Below are 21,203 nucleotides of genomic sequence, written 5' to 3' on the forward strand. Positions count from 1 at the left end.
GGCACGCTATAAAGGAAGATGAATGTGAATATTTTACTGTATTATTAAATCTGGTACTTTTTGCTGGTTTTCTACGTAAATGTCTTTAATTGAACTCTGGGGCTTAAGAAGGCATTCCTAGCAATGTAATGTTTCCAAGAATTTTAAAAAGGGAAATTTTTCTATTATTTTTCTTGAGACTTATGGAAGCTTAGAAAAAATTATAATATCTGTGTGATATATATTAAAAATTCCCTAAATAACAAAAAAAGGCAAAAAGTTGAAAATAAATGGGGGAGCGTGTGTATATTTTTTTTTTATATATCCATGAACATTTTGAAAGAAATCTGAATATTTAATACTTTTGAAATGCTCATTATGAACAGGAGACAGCATTTTGAAAGGCTATGCAGTTGTAATGTAATTCTAAATATTAATTTCCAAACCATTTCCCATAAATGTTCTTAACATATCTGTAAAATACTGATTTTACTATCCCAAGGTGTTTTTTGTTTTTGTTCTGGTTTGGGTTTTTTTTGTTGGTTTTGTTTGTTTGGTTGGTTTTTTTGAGGATCAAGGGGTAAAGGTGCAAGGGAGGGGGAACTTTTCCATAAACTTTCCACCTTAGTAGTCCTGTTACGCTGTGTTATTTATAATGAATAGCACACTTGCAATTACATACTATTATGCCAGCATTAAATTTGTAATTGGAAAGACATAAAATCCTTTTTAATCCATAATTTTTTTTTGTATAAGGCACCCTTAAAGTTTTCAAGGGTTATAAAGTTCTTCCTTCATTACAATTATAGCTTCAGTATTAGGCCCTGCAAAGTCTAGTTAGGTTAAATATTTAACAAAGGACTTTGTTTTCTTCTATTTGTGAAAATGCAGCATTAATGTATTTTTTCATGAAATCTCAAACCTAATCTCTCAGTGGTCAATCCGAAGCAGTGATTGCCTCCACAAATGTTTTAATGTATCCCAATGTTATAGGCTATATAAATATATATATATATTAAAAAAAATATATAGAGAGAGATAATATATCCCTAATGTTACAGATACAGTATTTATTTAAATAATAAGAATGCTAAAAAGAAGGACAAAAGGAAGAAGAGCCTCAAACTAGAATAAACTTCTCACTGCATATGGTACCATAAAAGTCCCTATGAGTATTCCTCAGTATTCGTCTAGTTAGTAGTAGATATTTGTGTAGGCCATCTGAATGGAACAAGAAAAACCCTTCAGAAAGAAATGTTGACGCATTATTTTGTAGACAGAATAAGTTAAACTATAACATTAAATTATATAAGCATCTAAATAAACAATATGAATTTAAATTTATAAAATTTAATATATAACAGCATTCTTTTAGCTCAGAGCAATCAAGCTTCCTAGCAACAAAAAGAAAAGAAACTGCAAGTCAAGTTGAAAAAAATTCTTTTTTAGAGGTCATCGGGGCGTTTCTGTTGAGAAGGTCTTGTTTCAATACGGCGTTTCACTGGGCAGCAGTGCAATACAGGCAGAATCACATTCAAAGACTGAACCAGATTTCAACTTGACATAAGCAGATGACATTTCTGTTTGAAACAAGAGTTGAACCTGACTGCTGACAAGTGCTGAGTGTATACTTGTAGACAACTTACGAAATATAATCAAGACAAAAGTCACACACACAAAAAAGAGTGGTGGTTCAAGCTATTTGTGCCTTTCATCGAAAGTAATTAGGACCACAGACACGGAGGGAGGGTTAGCTTCTGGAGAATGGGTGGTGGCTTAAGCGACAGGGGTGCAGACATCTGACTGTGCTTGTAGACCATGGGTTCTTCACAGAGCCCTGCTGTTCGTGTAGGAGAGGTGTTAGCAACCAGGGCTGCTGCTTATCACTTGAGCATCAGCGGTGCTTCCTTTCCACTTACCCCCTGTTCTTCAGGTTCTCAGTAATTCTTCTAAAGGTGGGGGAAAAACTTAACAATAGGGACATTTGCAGACTAAATGTAAATAACAAAAAGGTGTGTCAAAGGCAAATGCTGCCTGCCGTAATGGCCACAGTGTCATAATGAAGTCAGTAATGTATGTGGGAAGAGAAATTCAGTGGCAATGCATTAGGCACCCGGAGTGTCTCCTGTATCGGAACATGTTAGCCTAAAGGTCAAAACCTCATGTATTTAAAAGGAGGGAGACTTTTACCTCCTTGATCTTGATACTCCTATGAGGAATAAGAAACGAGATACTTCCCTTATAAAACACGGAGTGGGTGGCAAAATAAGGAGAGTAAATGGCAAGAAGATAACTACTGCAGAGGGAAATAAAAAAGCTTCTCTTTCTCTCTAACTTTTTACAGCAGCAGCCCTACAAACTGCTGTGCCATAAATTGTAGAAGGGAATTAGAGAAGGCCAGTAGGAAATGGTGAAAGCAATGCTTGAGCCAGCTAAGCAAAATGATTAGCTTCAAATGTGTCTGCCAAGATATGAGATACAATTCAGACATCCCAAAACTGAAAGTATTTTTCAGTTGCTGCACTATACTGCGGCAAGCTGAGAAAAGATTAGAAAAAGAGGTTTCTTTCATTAAAACAGCCTTCTCTGGTACACAGTCTAATATTATTATTCTCAAGAATGATCTGGTCAGCTAAAATTTTGTATCTCAATCTTCTGTGTACATCTAGCAAGCAATACTATAGATACTGCAGAGATTCACAATGGTGCATGGTGAGACGATGCACGGGTTGTAAACTGTTCTCCTTGCAAAAATGATGGCTTCTTTTTAACGTGACACTCTGGACTTGTACATTTAAATGGCAGCAGACTAGAGGCTGGTAAAACTGAAATAGGGAAACTGTAGTCTCTTCATCTTCTCATCTTTGGTGAGTTCATGCTGGATTCTGTGGTGCCAGTATCTCAGGCAGCATTTTTCATATGAAACATCTGTTGTTTTGACTCCTCTGTTTAAAAAGATTGGATTAGAAGGGGAGAAAAACCATCATCTCCTCCCCCTCACCATTCTGCTCCAAAGCTTAGTTACTATGAAGACAAATCTTATTTATTTCCTTCCAGAAAAGGCTTTGCTGACATGCGGTATTTGATTTTTTGGAAACTGGTTCTGACTCGGTTTTCAGCTACATCAAGATACAAGATCTAATTATTTTAAATTACGTTCAGATAGGCTGCATGTAAGCTCCTCTGTAAATCTATATTAAGTCCATCGATTTTGATAGGCTTCGCTGTCTTAACTGACATGCTCTGGAATTACAGCAGGGTAACTGAAACCAGAATCTGCTTAAATCTGTGCAGTTTAGATGTAGGAAACATTTTGTTTAGTGTTTTAACTGCAGGAGATAACTACTGGCTATAGTGCAGTCTTCTGAAAAGCAACACAGACTATCTGCTGAGGGTCTCTGTACGCTCTTAAATGTAAAGGCAAAACCGTATTATTATTTAATTTATTAATCTTTTAAATGCTATGGATATATTAAGAGGACCACTTGCATGTTGATGCAAGATGGAAGAAAGATCTATTGTGTAACACCAAGAACTATACTTGATCCCTGCTCCGAGTATTAAAAACCTGCTGCCAGCAAATTCCAACACCTCATCCTATGCACAAAGTCCACCAAAATAACGAACTACCCATCCAAGATCTGCTGAAAGATAAGATCTCTCATCTGATATTGAGAGTGGAAGAGTCAAAGATCACTGTGATCTTACAAGCACACAAACAGATTCTGGTCCCTGATGGAACTTGGTGAAATTCTGTCAGATTTTGACTTTTTTTTTAAAATTTTTTTCTAAACATCAAAAAGAGTGCCCAAATTTGTATGAATCTTCCAAGATTCAGGCTAACGTTGATGCAAAACCTGAGAGGGAAAGGATGGGAGAGAAATGGAAATTTGTGCTTTTTAAATTGGAAAACAAATTACTATATTTACTTTAACAGGGGACATTAGAAAACAGATGTTTGTTATGACTCCAAACCACATATCGTATGAACAACTCTTCCTGCTAATGCACACCCATGCCACACCTTCCAGACTTTTGTTCAAAATACACGCTTTCAGCACATGCCTCTGGGTCTCCGCATCCACTGTTCGATCAGTAATGTGCCTTCAGGCTTCAAAAAACTCAAACGAGGGATTTATGTCACCCAGTAGCCATCAATGCTGCAAGTATTCTAAAAAAGGAGAGGGTAGCTTATTTGTCGTTGCCATCCTCCTGATCCCCAAAGAAGCCCTATATGACAGAAAGAATTCTCCATCTGGCTGGCAGACTGGTAACACTTTGGTTAATGCAGTAAGCTCAAAACTGCTAAGCTTTTCCACCAAACGTTAACTGTATGCGGGGATGTGTGCACAGACATGGTAATGACACCATTTAGAGTGGAGAATAATTTAAGAAAGTCCTCCTCTTTGATGCTGGATAGATTCAGAAAACAATAATGCAATTCCAACACTAGATACCATATTTTGGGCTTCTCAAATGACACAAATGACTGAGACCGCCCTGTTGAAAGTAAGTAGTACTTGTTAGTGGCAGGAAAAATGATGCCATTTGCATGTACTCATAGTCTATAACAATTCATACTGACACTGCTTACGATCCTTAGGTTTATCTCTAATTTGGCATCCAGCTCTGCATCAGATGTTACCACATATTCATCTTCGTTCTTTGGTGAGCTTGTTTCAATTTCCAATATTTCTTCTGCATTTTGTCGACCATTGGGCAGTCTTTTGACCTGTCTTGTGTGTGGAAATCCATGAGATCGCTGTGTGTGCATGCGTGTGTAACAAACTCGAATGTTTTTCAACAACTGGGATATAGAAATAGAGTTAGAGGAGAGCAATTAAGTCAGTGAGCATTTCCTGAATGGTCTTCCAAGTGATCTCAGCTGTCTTTCACATGCAGTTTACCGCAGCTGTGGTCTGACTGAAGATCAGAACTTCCCTATTCTAAATTTATAGACCATAGATAATAGAAAGCATGACGAGGGGGACCCTTTTGGATAAGCAGTCTAGATTATTGGGATGCTTTGCTATAATTGGCATATCCTATTTCTCCATACAGCTTTTTGTGAATTCTGGTTTGCATTCAGAGATGGCTTCAAACATTTAAAGAAATTTCTTTGCTTAAATTATAAGCTGAAAGTCTCAGTAGCAGTCACAGAGCGTTTATGTCGATGTTTGTTTAGTTTTACAGACATTTAAACTCATACTAAGGTCCCCTGTTGGTCACAGGCTACTAGTTGCCCAATGGAATAAATTGCAAAGATATGCAAAGTTGACATTTTGAAGTTTTGAATATGAATATCGTAACTGATACAGAAATTTACATTTTTGTGGTTTGAGTTACGTTTTCAGCATTCCATACAGTACCTGTCTGATTTGGACAGCTTGGAAGACTCATCCAGCCTGAGCAGCTGTCTTTCCTAGACCGGACTCGGCCAGCTTCTCACTGGCAGCTGAAAAGCCACTCATTTCATGCAATTTACAGCACAATTTAAATTGGTTTTCATGACAATTAATTTTAACCCAGGTTTTGCCCCTAATTTGAGATCTCTGCCAACGTGCTTGCGTCAAACAAAATTGGTGATTCTAACTTGATTGGGCTTTTTTGGTGTATGAATTGCAACATAAGCTACTGTAACTTGTTGCTATCCAACGAAGTGGGCTGTGCAGCTCATTGTGTCTCCCACCAGAGTTGGCCAAGCAGGAGCCAAGCGCAGGGAAGGCTGAAGCTTACGCTGGCGTGGGTGCTAAACCAGCGAAATAGCCGTTCGGTTTGCTTGGATGTTGGGCTAGAAATCAAGGGTGGGTTATAGTTCTGCCCGTCAGAAGAGGATCTTCAGCCTTGCTCCCTGAAAAGCTGAATGGCTTTCCTCAGCCATTTAACTATCATACAGAGGTGCAACAGGGATAGCGTGGCAGGACAACCTGCCACAATTATGCATTCTCAAAATATGTTTAGTAAACCTTATGGGTAAACAATAACTAATCCTACCAAATGTGAATACCTTTTTTTTTTTAATGTGAATACCTTTTTTTTTAATGTGAATATATATATATATTTTTTTTAAACAAACAAGGAAACAAAAAGATGCAATAAAACAAATAACAGCATTAAATGAAGCAGGGTGACAATCCATAAACTGTATTCACCCCTGGACTGGGGCACGTGAGGGCCAGCTTGGCAGCCCCATTCTGACAGAGAGTAGAAATCCAAGTCAAGTGTGTTGACCTAGTTTACATTAAGTATTTAATCTGACAAAACCTTTTGCCTTTCCCACAGCAGGGGAAAAGAGCACGTGCTGAAATTTCAGTGAGGTCATGGAACAGATCTGCCCAAATCTGATCCGCCACTTTTTTTTTTTTAATATGTTTAGAATCACATTATCTTGGAAATAACATTGTAGCCTCCATTAATTCAGTGATGAGAAAAACATTAAAAATTCTGAAATTCTGAAACTTATATCTATGTTTAAGTAACAAGTTGATAATTAACAAGACTTAGATCAACTTAGGAGTGTAAGAAAAGTGTATATTTTTCCTTTGGGGAATCTCTGCATATGCCTAGCTAGCACTTTCTGTTGCAGAAATGGCACAGAAAATGCAGGAGAAAACCTTGTGTCTCAGTTTTCATTAAAAGTGCATTCCTTGTTCTACGTAAGTATTTCCTTCCAGCTTTGTGAAATATTTTTGAATTGTAGAAGTCACTTTAAGCATATGTAGTTAGATCCATTTCCTAACATTTGTGTGCTGAAATCTAGGGAAGTATGTTGAGTTTATACTGGAAATCTATCAGCCTATACAAAAGTCATTTAAACTGCATGGAAGTTTATTTTCATTAACGAAAAGCCTCACGGCCAGCCTATGGGCTGTATGTTGAAAGGAATAGGCAGAGTGGCACTGGCTGGAGATCTGCATCCTTGCCCCAAACTCTTTAGAAGTGCAGCCTAAGAAACCCACGGTCTCCCACCAGCCTGTCCTCTCCTCTCGCCCGTGCCTCCAGGGCGTACGGTGCCCTCCTCAGCAGCTCACGCCCAGAGAAGAGGGTCCAGCGGCAAAGCGTTTGCCTGGGAGCAGGTATCCGAGGTGCGTTTGGGGGTCCCAAAGCCGTGACCGGCACGCGGGTAGAGGCTGCCGTCCGCGCTGCTGCGGGTGAGCTGACATGCCCTGCCCTGGTGGGGGTCTGCACGGTTTATGGAGAAGGTGGTGGTACCATGGTGAATGGCAGTACCACACGTGCTGTTAGGTTGTGTGTCGCTTTCACTGGAACACTTACAGTTTCCTTCCCTATCCCTTTGTTTTTACTTCAGTCTCCTAGTTGAGGGAAGGCCTAGAAATTAAAGATTAAAAAACTAAACAAAGTGCCAACAAGAGAGAAAAAACAGTGCTCTGCCAGGGCTGGCTATAGGAACGTGACGGCAATCATCCAGAAGCAAAGATGAAAGTCTCAAAGCAAGAAGGAAGCTGAAAGAACCAGCTGGGAAAAAGCAAACACATGAACAGAAAACGCAAATGTGACACTAAACCAAGGACCAAGCAGGTGAACCCTTGCCTTAAACTAACGCTTTTGACATGTGTCTTAATGCATGATGTTGTTTGAACTGTATCTAGAGGCAGTGTATGTGCACCAGTAAAGGCAACAGCTTATGCCAGGTGTCGGTACAGAATGAAAAGATCAAATAGAACAATTTATTGCACAACCTCTCAACAACAAGCCCACCCCCCATCCCACTGATATAAAAAAATGAGTAAAGCTTGTAGTAGTTGACTATTGTCTTTATTCCCCTCACTTGTAGTATCACTTCAATGTTTAAGGAAAACTAGCTGTTAGTACATAAAAATTCTTTACTGTTCTATATTATGCAATCAGGGCACTACGAATATGCAGAAATGTTTTTTTGGGGAAAACAAAAAGTATTTTTGTGAGTAGAATCACCATCAGCACCTTGATTCTGGAAGACTAAGTTTGTTTTTGACTCAGTTCTTTTGCAATTTTAAAATCAACTCATGCTGGCCATTCTAATTTCACATCATTATTTTAAATGAAAGAACTGCATGTTTGGAGGAAAACAAATATTCTTATTAAAATGTTTTAATTAAGATTACGGATTATCCAAATCCAGCCAAATCTAAAAAGTATTTTTGTAGGTTCTAGGATAACTTATAGACAGTGGTAATACAGATGCATTCCAAAAAGATGTTGGACTTACGCTGGTATCACTCCATAATGTTAATATGGTTTACTTAGTTGCTTCTTTCTGGGTCTGACGCAGTACTTTTCCAAATGAGAGAACACAAAGTGAGAGGAGGGTGTAAAAACCCTCCTGCTTCTGAACTGTGGTCTACCAAAACCTACCTTTCTAGGTACACTCTCTGTATTTACTACAGGTGCAAATGTAGTAGAGATCTAACGGATTCAGTGTTTGAAACTGAAACAACTAATGCCAGCTGTGATTTCTTAAGTCTAAATAATATTAATCTTTCTAAGCTAAGCTGACAGTCCAAGTGATATGACCTTTTCAAAAAGTATTTTTTAAATCTTTCTGGGAAGGCAAGAAAACCGTATTAAGGTTACCTATCTTGCATTCATGAGTCTTTAAACATATGCATATAAGAGAACCCACTTATTTTTATCAACTACTTAATTGGCTGGAGGTGCTCTACAGCTATCTGACTGTAAAATACCACAGTAATTCTAAAAGCTATGCTCAAGCATAATTTATCTGAAAGAAAAACTGAAGAGAGTAATAAAATGGATGTTTCTTATAATAAGCAAAATAGTTCAAGACTTCAGATTAAATGGTCGCTGGGATTCTTGAAGAGAAATGAAGCAAACTAGTTTCCAAACTTACTTCACTGTCTTGCTTGCCACTGAAAACATCTCCAAACTTTACTTGGTTAAGACCTCCAAAAGTCAGGTATACTGGATTAAGGACTACCTAAAAAGGATATTACCCTCTTCTGTTTTCATACTGAAAAATTATTAGAGATTTTCTAAACTTTTATGAATATTAGGCCAACGATTGCCAGAATAGACTGGCATATCCACAAATGTGCATGTGAAATTATACAAATCTGCGACAGTGGGGAGGAAGAAATGCTGCATGTTCCAGCACATACTAAACTCCTGCTCAAAAAATGCTTTGTATTTTTGGTAGGTTTACAAAACAAAATAGTTATTCACACCATATTTGCAAGTTCCAGATAGACAGAAGGCAATGTTTTAAAGGAATAAAGTTTAAATAAGAAAAAAATATAATTAGTTGCTGTATTAGGGCATGAATAGTGTATGTTGCTTTAGAAAAGATGAAACACATACTAAGAACATGCACATGGATAAGATGACAGCAAGACAACTAATTCCTTGTAAGCAGCATTTGTAAATAAAGGTTTTTTATTTACAGAGCGAAGGGATCAGAGATCCTTCCCCTGCACCCTGGCCCTTTTCTCCATAGTTTTGCTGTTTGGTGTTTCCTAAACTGCTTACTCAGAACTTGACCATATTGTAAACCTGGAGGTCAGAGATTTCACTCTTCAAAGAAAAATTACTAACCTTCAATTTAAGCATTTGACTTGATTGTGCTGTACAGGTCTTACATTTATTGAAAGCTAAGACATTAGTGAGGATATTCAAGTTTGGTTTCCACATTGTTAAACTATGTGCTGCTGGTTTACCATCACGTATATGGCATTTAACAAACTGCAGTAATAGCTTTTTCATTTAAATGCTGAATTAAAAGCAAGACCACCAGCAGAGAAAATGAGCATGTTTGGATAGTACTTACCCTTTATCAACCTAAAAGCTATTGTAACTTTTTATATCCATTCTTTCCAGGAACAAATTAATTTTTCTTCTGCCTTCTCTGTGTGATCCTCCACTTGTTTCTATAAATCTGCTGCTTTTTAGGGGTTAAGATACCACATTATAAGAATGCGCCTGCCTTGTGTTGCAGTACAACTAAAGTAATTCACAGCCCTAACTTATGAGTAACAGAAAAATGGAATAAATAATGGAGTAAATCTAAAAAAAATGGATAATGGAGTAAATCTGTCAAGTTCCTTTACGTCATACCATTTCACTACAAACATACTAAGTCTCCATCCTAGAAAGAAGCCAGGGTTCATCACTTAAGGACCTAATCGTAAGAACTGCCAACAGCAGTACTGAATGGAGAGCTGAAGTCTGATTTTTATCTGAAGTGAGGCACTAAACCAATGAACTGTAGATAAAAGCTTTATTTTTTCTTTTCAAGGGAAAGCAGGTAAACTCAAAAAATAATTTAGTTCAGTAATTTTTCTGTAAGTATCAGGAACAGTTTACTCCTTATTAAAAGGGCTATACAAATAGTCATTTAAAAAATGTTAATTCAAAGCCATCAAAAAGGGAGGAAATGCCCTTTGCTTTGTTTCACATTTATCACATTAGTAACTGCTTGTTGCCATTTTTCTGTGACAAATATGGATATAGGTTACCAATACAAAAAAAACAGGAACAACAGCTCTCTGAGCAACAAAAAACTCCTTTCTTCAGGTGTTGGTTCTGTAGGGATGCTAGCAGAGAGTGAACGCTGCAAAGATCTTTAAGAAAAGGTCTTCTGGCTGTTTGACCTTTATGCTCCAACATCCGAGGCTGTGGCTGGGTAGCTGTAGCAATACAGTTTGTTGTCTGCACCTCCACTCAATAGCAACTGATGAGAGGAAAAGAAAACTGTGATTAATATCAGAACTAAGCAAAATACCTACACAAAAGTTGAGGACTCTGATTTTCTTTCCTTTGAAGACATAAAAAGGAGTACTGAATAATGAACTGTTAATGCATGACTAAAACCCAGAATCAAAGTGCAGAAGCAACCTTGTCTATTCTCCTCCTCCTAAAATTAGAAGCAAAGTTTTTGCAGGAAAACTTCTAAAGCTTTTCCTGCCTTCTACTGAGAACAGGAGCCACACTGAGGATCTTGAACATTAACAATTTTTTTTTCCCATTTTATACATGTGTGTACCACTAGAGTAGCAGACAGCTTGCTATAGAGGATTATATAGTTCCCCCCTTCTACATGTACTGCCATGCCCCCACTGTCAGTTCATGCTGCTGTAGTCTCCATGGCAGCAAATGGTACCTTGGAACATGTATCTTCTCAGCAAGGTGTGGTGCCCTTCTCCTGTGTCTCCTTGTTTGGAATATCAGTGTAACACCCACTTAATGCTACAGAGCTTAAACCTCCCATCCTACTCCTTTGCACAGTAGCATGGGTAAGTGCTACAGTGTGTACGACAATAACACCCAGTTATCAACCCAGTATCAACCACAGCACAACCCAAACTTCCTGTTCTCTTCTAGCTTTAAGCAAAAAGGAAAAAATAGTCCATGACTGCTTTTAGCCTTCTTCCTAACCGCCATGAATACAAACTGAGTAACTTGCTCTTCAGATTCTTACCCCTGCTTCTGTCCAGTCCACACACAAAACCTTGTCTTCGTGAGCAGCCAAGTCATACAGAGGAGCTTTGCAACTGGTAAAACACAGGTATTTACAGTCACATGGTTGAAGTTACATGAGCAATCACAGAACACAAAATTGGTCCCTGGAAGAACTACTATCACGATGCTATCAAATAGATGCAGTCTAGCAGTTATAAACCCTTTCAGAGGGTACAGGTATCCACCATCTGGCATTTTCTCTGCTTTCTCCAGAGCTGATCATATCAGTGTTAACCTCTCCTACATCCCCAGAGAGAAAAGCAGAAACATTTTTCACCTCCTTGCAAACTACCCTGAGACTGAAATTTTATCAATTTCTGCTTGTTAGGAACAGTTTATTATATAGTTTTCCTTCTTCCATGTGTGGATGCTGCTCAACTGTGTGTGTTTTCCAGAAAAGCCGTTCATGTCTTCTGAATGCAAACCATTTCACTGCTTGGAAATTTGTAATGAAAGGTCTGAAAAAGAGTATCAAGTGAAACTTCACACTATTAGGCTGATTCCTTAGAAAGAGAATGTATTTTGTTCCTTAAAATAGAGGAATGGTTAGTAGACCTTCAGCTGTTCCTAATCCCAGTAGCAATGTTATGGTTGTTGCCTTCTGCATGTCAATCAATGCTGCTGTTAATGCCAGGTAAGAACTGTGTTGGAATGCCATACAGCTCTCATGGATGTTAAGCCACAGGTCCTCTGGTAGACTACAGGTATTTTTCCAGCTTTCGTTATATGCTTGACTCCTAAAACCTAGAGGATTTTCACAAACGCCACAGGAGTTTCCAATGAATGTCTCGGACTGCTTTTGGTATTTCATTAGGTTAACTGACCCTGTAAGCTTACATGCCTTTGAACAGCAAAGAACGCATGTTTATTTTACCTCCTTGTGTCCCAGAGCTTCACAATGTTGTCCAGAGAACCAGAGATCAGCTGATGCTCATGGGTAGGTGACCACTTCACAGATGTCACCCAGCCTGTGTGAGATGTCAGAGACAGGAGAACCAAGGAGCCATCTGAACAGAAAAAAAGAAAAACACCAAAAAGACATCAGTAGATGCCAACTGAAACCAGCACTTTTAAGATGCATACAAAATCCAGTGAGAAAAGCAGTCAGCAACATATTTGTGTTCAAGGTAAGTGTTTCTCCTACCAGTAATTCTAACTTCAAAAATCAAAGTGAACTTTAAAGAAAGCAAACAAAAATATAAGCCACACAAGTCCTGGGGGGGAAAAAACCAAAACAAACAAAACTCAAACTGTATTGTCACTAAACTCTCTTTTCAAAGATTTTGAAAAAAGGAAACAAAAAAAATTTGCTTTTATTATTAACATATAAGAAGGTAATACTGTTAAACTCTGGAATATAGAAGGTAAACAAGTAAACATGTCAATGAAATAAATCTGGTAGGCTCAGTCATAAGTTATCTGCAATCCTGTAGGACATGGCATCACTATATTGTAACAAAGTGACTACTATTTCACTTTAATGATGGTCTGACCAACTTAGGTGTGAACCTTACAAAAAAAAAAAGTTCAGGGAATCAACTGGACAGTTGAACATTCATTAGGAAGTTAAAAAAAAAAAGAGGGAAAACCTAAGATGAGTTAGTTTTCTAAATTATTAGGTGAGAAATCAAAAGAAGTCTTGCACCATATTACAGAAAATAGACATAATCTTTGTATTTAATAAAAGCTCCCAAATGGCTTACTTCAAGCAGAGGGAGCAGAAAACAGTTTGTGAGATATCTCCCAACAGGGAGAAGTTCTGATTTTGAAAAAACAACTTCGAGAACATGCATGTTTTAGCTCACCTTTGCTGCGAGGATCCCATAGCCTAATATGTCTGTCAGTGCTCCCAGATGCGAGGCGTCGACACAGTGGTGAGTAGGAGACAGAATTAAACACTTTGTTTCCTGTCTGTCAGAAAAGAAAATAGTAACTCTAAGAGAGGAGCTACTATTTTGCACAACTTTTTTCTTTGAGCTGGACTTCAGCTGAACCTACAGGCAAAGTACAATGACCTCACCAAAGTTGATTTGAGATCTCCAGTCTCAGCATCCCAGAGTTTAATGGTGTGGTCCCATGACGCACTGCAAATTTCTTCAGCATCTGACCACAGCACAGAGGAAACAGCTTCTGTGTGGCCAGAGAGGGTTGCCAGGGGAGTCTAGAATTTAAAGGTGAGAGGAAATTAGATTGAATATTGTCAAAAAAATCTATTGTTTCAACAAATAAAAACACGTGTCTGATCAGCCTGAGACATATCACCAGAAGTTTTCATATAGTCACTTTTAACAGAGAGAAATTATTTTGTGTGGCCACACTTCTAAAATAAAACCCTGGACAACCCTGGAGCTCATCTTACCCTTGTTAGTCCCAACTGTTCAGTTTTCTGCTTTTTCCGTGGTCTGTTAGCCGCTTCTTCCATTTCATCCTCTTCATCTGTAGGTACTGTGACAGAAGACAGTCAGACTTGATCTAGAGGTTTTTGAATTGCATTTCCATATAAGTAATTAAGCAAAACCCCATATTTACAGTACCTAACCTGTCTATGATGCATGAGTGTTTTAACCCTACTTACAGTATTAGCACCATTTTGAGCTAGAGGAAAATGAATAAAAATTAAGTTATATTCTCCAGGTCACGCAGTTTTAAAGTGAAGAATTTTTTCTTCACTTTCTGTGAGAAGTGAAGAATTTTTTCTTCACTTTCTGTGAGAAGTGAAGAATTTTTTCTTCACTTAATGAATTTTTAAGACCATACTTACTCATGGAAAATTCCGATAGTAATTCAGGTGTGTGATAAACACAATCTTTCTTTTAGATACAATACCTACATATATACTCCCAAACTGAAGGAATATGACTTGGAACAGTGAGAGAAAGCGTTCAGATCAAATGGGATTAGTCTACATTTCTAGAAAAGACCTGGTCTTCTTACTGTCCTCCATATTATGGTGTCAGTAATAGAACAGGAAAATAACCCACAAACTTGATTTGTAAGAAGTCTATATTAAACCTGCACATTTATATAAATCCATTAAAAATAAATGAAAGTACTGTGTTCTGAATAAAACAAACATCAGCACTCAATTGATAACCATATCTGAAATTGTGTTACCAACCAAAACAGTAACTTGATATAGTGATGTATAGCCTTACAAAGCTTTAAAAAAAAAAAAGTTCTAGCTTGCTTTTAATATTATGGACTCAAATTTTCTTAAAGAAAAAAATATTCAGATATCCATCTTTCAGGTTGTTATAAGTACAGTTTTTTTTAAGAGAGCCAAGAACCCCAGCTTACACTTATCTTACCTGCAGACCAGATCTTCAACATCTTATCCCAGGATCCACTGCAGAACTGTACAAACAGAAACATTTTGTTAAAAGTCAATCCAGACAGACCTTGTAAGCCATACTAAATACACTTCCTGCTTGAAAAATTAACCAATGGGTTATAACACATGAAGAATAGTGCTGGGCTCCTCAGAAAAACCCACATCTTTGGCATAGATCAAATTTATTCCTTTTCCTTCCTTTGCAGGAAAAATATCTACAAAATATCTCTTTATTTCCTTCAGCAGCAAAAGGTTTTATTTTAACCTGTCTGATACTGAGTCAAGCTGGGAGCGATGACTCCACCTTTGGTGTGAGTGCTCCTAACTGTTGGATTCCTGGATAAAGGGAAAGGACCTCTTCTACCACCTGCTTTTTCTGAGTATCACTTTAGAAATTTTTTCCCCACCAAAACTCCTGTGAAAATTTAGATCAAATTTGAAAATAGTTCATTAGAATGCAAAATTCACATGCATTAAAAGTAAAGTTTACTTAAAAATAAACATTTGACTTCACTCACAGAAGTCAAAAGCAGCAGTATAATGGCTTGTGTTATCTAAAGTCACCTTCGGGTTTTTGTGATATATGAGGTTAAGTGCATCACTTTGAAAAGATGGCCTAGCATTGATGTAGCACTCCTAATCCTCAATAACCACTATTCATAGCAAGACTGGAAACTTATTAGCCTGTCAGTCATAACATGACTATGTTACTACCTATGTACATAGGACAAAAAGGATGGACAAAGGATTGGACAAAAAGATGATTTTTGAGATACAGGCTGCTAACATCCCAAAAGATGTTAAACTCCTGGTTTCTTTCCAGGAGTCACTCACTTTAGTTCTCGTGCAATCAACAGCTATGGAGTCTACACTCCCAGCGTGTCCCCTGCAGCAGTGAAGGGCTTTCGCTTTGTTTTTCTCCACGTTCCACTCCCATAGCAGGACAGTTTGGTCCATAGAAGCACTGAGTAACAGGCACGATAAACTATCTGAGGAAGAAAAAAAAGTCATGCTCGCACCCAACTCAGCTTTCCAAAGTTTTTATATCTAATTATTCTAGTCGAAGAAATAGCAGATAGACAGAAACACATCCATATCTCATCATGTTACCCTGCAAGTACAATTAATATAAATATACATACCAATATTTGCTAACGAAGACTGCAAGGTGGATAGATAATGTACATGTTAAACTAACTATACTCATTACTGTTAAAGGACTGTTTTACTCGCACCATGACTTCATTTCTAACACCACAGACAGAGATCGAAATAATTGTAGCATTTTGATAATTAAATAGTCATGGTTGAGGAATGCTGACATTTCTCCCCCAATAAATCAAACTACTCCCCTAATATATATATATATACTGACCTTGCTTCACCCATGCCACATCCTTCACTACTTCTGTGTGCCCAGCTATTGTCATGATGGATTTTCCTTCCAAAGACCAGATTCGAGCAGTCTGATCATAGCAGCCAGTTAATATCCTACAGGGTACAGAATTTGAAACATTATTGCCTTCAAAACCAACAGTGTTTTTATGAAAAAAAGCCTCAACCAGAAACTTGGAAAAATATTAGCATAGTAACTGGTTAGCTGAAATGAATTCAAAATATAGCTACTTTGTGTGTTTAAAAAAAAAAAAAGAGTTTGGAAAAGTAAAAAATATTTTTGTTACAGAGCAAAGCTTCATTAAAACCTACGATGGCAAGGCTAGGAGTATAGGCCCAAAAGAAAAGCAATGACAGTGCTGCATATTCGGGTAGGTGACACTTAGGTAATTTAAAATAAAATTTGTTGTTCATGGTATGTTACTAGAGGATCTCAAAGCATTTTCAAACCATTACTCAATATAGGACCATTGCCTAGTTGATTGGAACATGAATGTGAAAATACCGTAGAAAAGGACAATTATGGTTGGTGGTTTTTTTTTTAAAGAAAAGCTCTGCATAAAGGTACACTATTATGTTTGTTGCTAATGAATGTCACATTTGAAGTCAAGGGTTTAAGCTAAAAAGAGAGATAAGGCAATCTTGCTGTCCTTTAAGAGAAAGAATAGTAAACAGCATTAGTATTATCCATTTTTATTATCAGTATCTCATGTTTAGTGACTCTAGCTGTTTTCTACTTGTGTTAAAGTCACTGTCAGCATAGAATAGAGGTCTTTGAACTGCTTACCAAAGCAAGCAGCTGACTGACTTGACAGGTTAAAAAAAAATAAAACAAAAACAGAGCAAAGAGGGGAATAAAAAAACCCCGGATTATTAAAGAGACAGAATACCACTCCATTTGACACCATGGAGTCCTCTGCACACAACAGGAATAAGCAAGACAAAACTTGGAATTGGCTTCGTGTGGTACCATTCTTCAGTGGCTTGAACAGAACTGATCCAGTCATCATGGAAGATGCATTCCTCTGGCTGAGGGGCCATATATTTCTCCACATACTCTATTTCCACCACTTCTTCCTGAGCTCACAGACAAAATACAATTAGTGTGGTTTTATTTTTTTTAATCAATAACAGTAATATTTAACTGTAGTGTGGTGTAAATATACAAGTTTACCGGGCAAAGATCTTGGTATCCAAGTCCTTTGCCACATTAGCAGAATTAAAGTCTTTAGAAAAAAATGTCTGAATTGTATTGCTTTCCATATTTTTATCAAATTACTATTAATAGCAAGCTGGAAGCAAAAGCAAGTAATTTCACTCTTCTCAGGTTCCTCTTCTTCAGTATTCACCCATACAAAACTGGTGTCTACAATACTTTGCAACATTTTCTAGAGGTAATACTAACCTCCCCCATTATCCCCCAATGTAACTAACAGAGTAGGAGCCAAAAATATATTAACGATGTACTGAGTAAGACAAGAATTTCCCCTCTGAACTGTATACAGGCAACAGACTGGGTAATGATGTTCCTTGCACTGCTCAGTCCCCTACTCTCTAATCACTTTGCAGTTCAGAATGGATTTAAAGATACAGGGAATTCTCCTGGGAAAGTCAGAAAAGAAGTAAAACTGAGCAAGGAAATCTGCCTAGTCAGGATGACAGTGTAATACCTAAATCAGGTTGAAGGAAACTGGCTAAGTCTGTTCTACTGTCCAAGACAGGGAGAAATTGAGTATGACTTACCGTGGAGATATTTTCCATTTCCATGTGCGTGACCAGTGGCATACGCAGGAACTGGCCATTGATAAGGAAGTCAAATTCCACATATTTGTGATCCGCTGAAACAAATGGGGAAAAATCCATGTTCAGGTGTCACTATTTGATACCATCAAGAACAGCATGGTTCTGTGGCTGGTTCAGGAGAATGGAGCCAGCAAGAGGTTAAAAAGGACAAAACAAAAAAAACCCCAACAAAAAAAGTCAGTTTCTTCTCCCCGTTTTAAGTGGGCAGCCCATGAATTCCAGAGGATTATGTGAGTTAAGAGGAAGGAAAATTTGCTGTTGGGCTTCAAAGAGTTAAGTTTGCCTCTTACTGTTAACACATTATTTTCTAAATCCTTTTCTCTGTAGCTACATCTAATCAGTGGTGCTTCATCACTGCTCTGTATGGAGCTTGCCACTGCTAGCCCACATCTTTATCATCACTCGCTAGAGCCCTGTATTTCAGGCAGCGATAGGAAAATTGTAAGAATTTTTGGTTCGTATTTCTCCCTCTGTAATGGCATAGTTGACAAAGGCCCCACATTTCAGAGCACTGCACTGTGCACTAGTTTTCTATTCAAGGTTGTTTGCAAGTTGCATTTAACCCATGAAATTGCAGAAGTCCCAGCAGGTTAAGATACAATTAGTCTGGTTTCTTACAGAAAATGGGATTTTTCAACAATGTTGCACAGGTGTCTTTCCCCCAAAATCTTTCAAGTCAGTCAAGTCCATTTTAGCTAGCGTTGACAGAACGGTTGAGCTCTTCTCAAAGGCTTTCATAAAAACCAAACCTTTGGTTTCATTAGTTCTTTTGCCAGGTTTTGGAGAACGCCTCCATTCCCATCTGCTGGGGCAGCTTGGTCTGCAGTGCTGGGCACACACTGATCCAGCCTTTGGAGCGTTTCTCCTGGGACTGCCCACCAGCACCGACATCTATCCGCTGAGTTTCAGACCCAGTTCAGAGAGTGCCGTACTCCGGATAGCCAGGCCGAAACAGAAGGGCAGGGCCGGCTCCGGCCGAAGCCCGACCTCACTGAGGGGCCTGGGGGTGCCAGGCTGCTGCGCCGGACTCGGACAGCACGCTTCCTCGGCCGGGCCGGCCCCGAGCCGCCCGCCGGCGGCACCACGCTCTGCAACGGGGCAAGTTCAGCCAGGGCAGGAACGCGGCTCGCCTGGCGCCGGGGCAGCGGGGCGGCTTGGGGCAGCGCCGCCGCCTGTGCCCTCAGCGGGGGCGCGGGGCCAGAAACACGGGGGTGAAGCGAACTTGTCGCCCCTTGGCAGAGCGGCTCTGAAGGAGAGGCGAGGCCGACGCCTGCTCGGAGCTCCCGCCTGGGAGAAGGGGCCGCCCGTCCCAGCACCTACCGTTACCGGCCGCCAGCAGCTTGTTGATGAGGTGGCTGAGGTCGGTGGTCTCGGAGGCCGCGGGCACCGAGAAGGGCACATCCTCCACGGCGTACCTGCGGGCACACAGCGCCGTTACCGCCTCTGCGTTACCCCGGCCTCAAACCCGCTCCCCCCGGCCCGGCCGGGCGCCCCCTCACCTGCGGTTCTCGGTGCGGAACCGCGCCGTGAGCTGCGCCATGCTGCCGCCGCCGCCGCCGCCGCCGGCCTCGCCCCCGACCACGTGCCGCGATTAGCCGCGATTAGCCGCGCCCGCCGCCTCCCCGCCCGCCGCCGCGCTCCGGCCCCGCCGAAGCCTCTTCCCGCGGCCGCGCTGGGCCGCGCCGCGCGCTGACCACCCCCGAGCCCGCTGCGCCACGCGGCCGGCGGCGCGTTGCCGCGGAGACCACAACGCCCAGCATGCCGCGCGCGCCCCGGCCCGCGAGCTACGGCTCCCGAGAAGCCCCGCGCCACCGACTTCCCGGCGCCCTCCGCGCGCCCCTCTCCTCCTTCCCCTCCCTCCCGGCTCGAGGGCGGGTGCGGCGGCGCGCGTGCGCCGAGGGGCGGTCTGCATGGCGGCGCCTGCGGGAGCTGAGGCGAGGTGGAGTAGACCCCTTCGGGACCCCCCGCCGCTCCCCGCGGGGCTGGCGGCGGCCGTGCCGCCACGGGCCGGGCCGGGCTCTTCCCCCGGGGCGGCGGGCGGGGCCCGCGCTTGTGTGTCCCACTCTCCCCGCCCCGGGGCTGTGGTGCGGAGGGGTGCGACCGGGGGAGCCGCGGGGCGCAGGCTGAGGGGCAGGGGATGAGGTGCGCCCGTTCCCCTCCCGGCTGGGGCGTGGGGGGCGCTTTCCGTGGGGCACTCGCAGGCCCTTGCGCCGCTGGAGCGGGGCCCCGTGCCTCCCCCGCACCCGGGGGCCGCCTTGCTGCACCCCCGGCCGGGCCGGGCCGGGTGGTGCGGGGCAGCCCGCGGTACCGGCCTTGCCCCCGTGGCGGTGAGTAGCTCCCCGTGTGGGGCTGCGGCGTTGCTGGAGCCGGCGAGCTGGCGTCTGGGACTGTTGGCTGCTGGTGGTGTCTTCTTGGTGTAACTTGGGTTGTGTTTCTTTGCATGTAAAGTGACACATCGACAATAAACTTCCTACTAAAAGTAATAAACCCAACATGCAGTGGACTCTAAAAGAAGCTGTAAGTGAATTTGCTCTTTTGGGAGAAAGCTGCTTGTGTGAGTACCTGCTGTGTGCTTGGTTTATATATCTTTTTTCCTGCCTTTCTGACAGTTACTTGTGGCCTCTCGAGGAACAGTTGAGCTTTCCCTATGTGGTGACTCAGGTTAGGGCAACTTGTTGGAGCAGGCAGGTGTTGAGTCTTGATGTTTTGTGAGGCTCTGAAGTCTCATCTATTTCTTAAGTGTACTTAAAAGATCTAACAGTGTTTGTCAATGTAATTGACACAGGTGTATTTTCCAGATAGCTTGTGCTGGCTACACGGAAGTGATTTGCTTGAGAAACCTTTTAAGTAGGAGTCCCCAGATGATCTGTGCATTCTTAACACTATCTGCCTGCTCTTCCATGACAGAGAGAAGCTGAATCTCAAACCTCGTACAAGTTAATATAAAGCTAATTGTAACTCATTTACTTGAGGGTATCACTATGCCCTAATTTCCTCCCTGTTATGTTTTACTGTAATTTGTTCCCTTCGTAATGGTGGTAGACAAATGTCATCAGAGGTAGCTTTTTCAGAGAGAGCGTTTAATTGTTGTAAGCTATGCAATTATCTTAAATCTTCTTGTAAAACCTCTGAAACATTTCATAGGAAGCCCAAAAAAGGTTGTTGGTGAGGCATTCAACTGTATGTATTTCCTGTCAAGAAGTATAAATTAAAACCTGAA

At 40.8% G+C, this 21,203-nt stretch overlaps 1 protein-coding gene across 1 annotated transcript; it reads right to left on the reverse strand.

Annotated features, from left to right (window-relative positions):
• Nucleotides 1–10,199: 10,199 nt before the first annotated feature.
• Nucleotides 10,200–19,593, reverse strand: WDR12 (WD repeat domain 12). The gene is made up of 13 exons (XM_075512609.1): nucleotides 19,483–19,593; nucleotides 19,304–19,398; nucleotides 17,924–18,018; nucleotides 17,151–17,257; nucleotides 16,161–16,276; nucleotides 15,620–15,774; nucleotides 14,763–14,808; nucleotides 13,814–13,899; nucleotides 13,475–13,615; nucleotides 13,260–13,365; nucleotides 12,329–12,461; nucleotides 11,414–11,486; nucleotides 10,200–10,666 (listed from the first exon to the last, which is right to left on the reverse strand). Exons 1-13 carry the CDS (start codon nucleotides 19,521–19,523, stop codon nucleotides 10,589–10,591), a joined length of 1,272 nt encoding a protein of 423 aa, XP_075368724.1. The 5' UTR covers nucleotides 19,524–19,593; the 3' UTR covers nucleotides 10,200–10,588.
• Nucleotides 19,594–21,203: the final 1,610 nt, after the last annotated feature.

Source organism: Mycteria americana, chromosome 9, assembly GCF_035582795.1.
Source record: "Mycteria americana isolate JAX WOST 10 ecotype Jacksonville Zoo and Gardens chromosome 9, USCA_MyAme_1.0, whole genome shotgun sequence".
Lineage (NCBI taxonomy): Eukaryota > Metazoa > Chordata > Aves > Ciconiiformes > Ciconiidae > Mycteria > Mycteria americana.

Coding starts and splice junctions, on each gene's coding strand:
- WDR12 (XM_075512609.1), bottom strand. CDS start 19,523: ATGGCGCAGCTCACGGCGCGGTTCCGCACCGAGAACCGCAG. Junction 13,366..13,474: donor GAGATCTCAAATCAACTTTG/GTGAGGTCATTG, acceptor CTTTTCTGACAG/ACAGGAAACAAAGTGTTTAA. Junction 12,462..13,259: donor ATGGGATCCTCGCAGCAAAG/GTGAGCTAAAAC, acceptor TTTTCTGTTCAG/ATGGCTCCTTGGTTCTCCTG.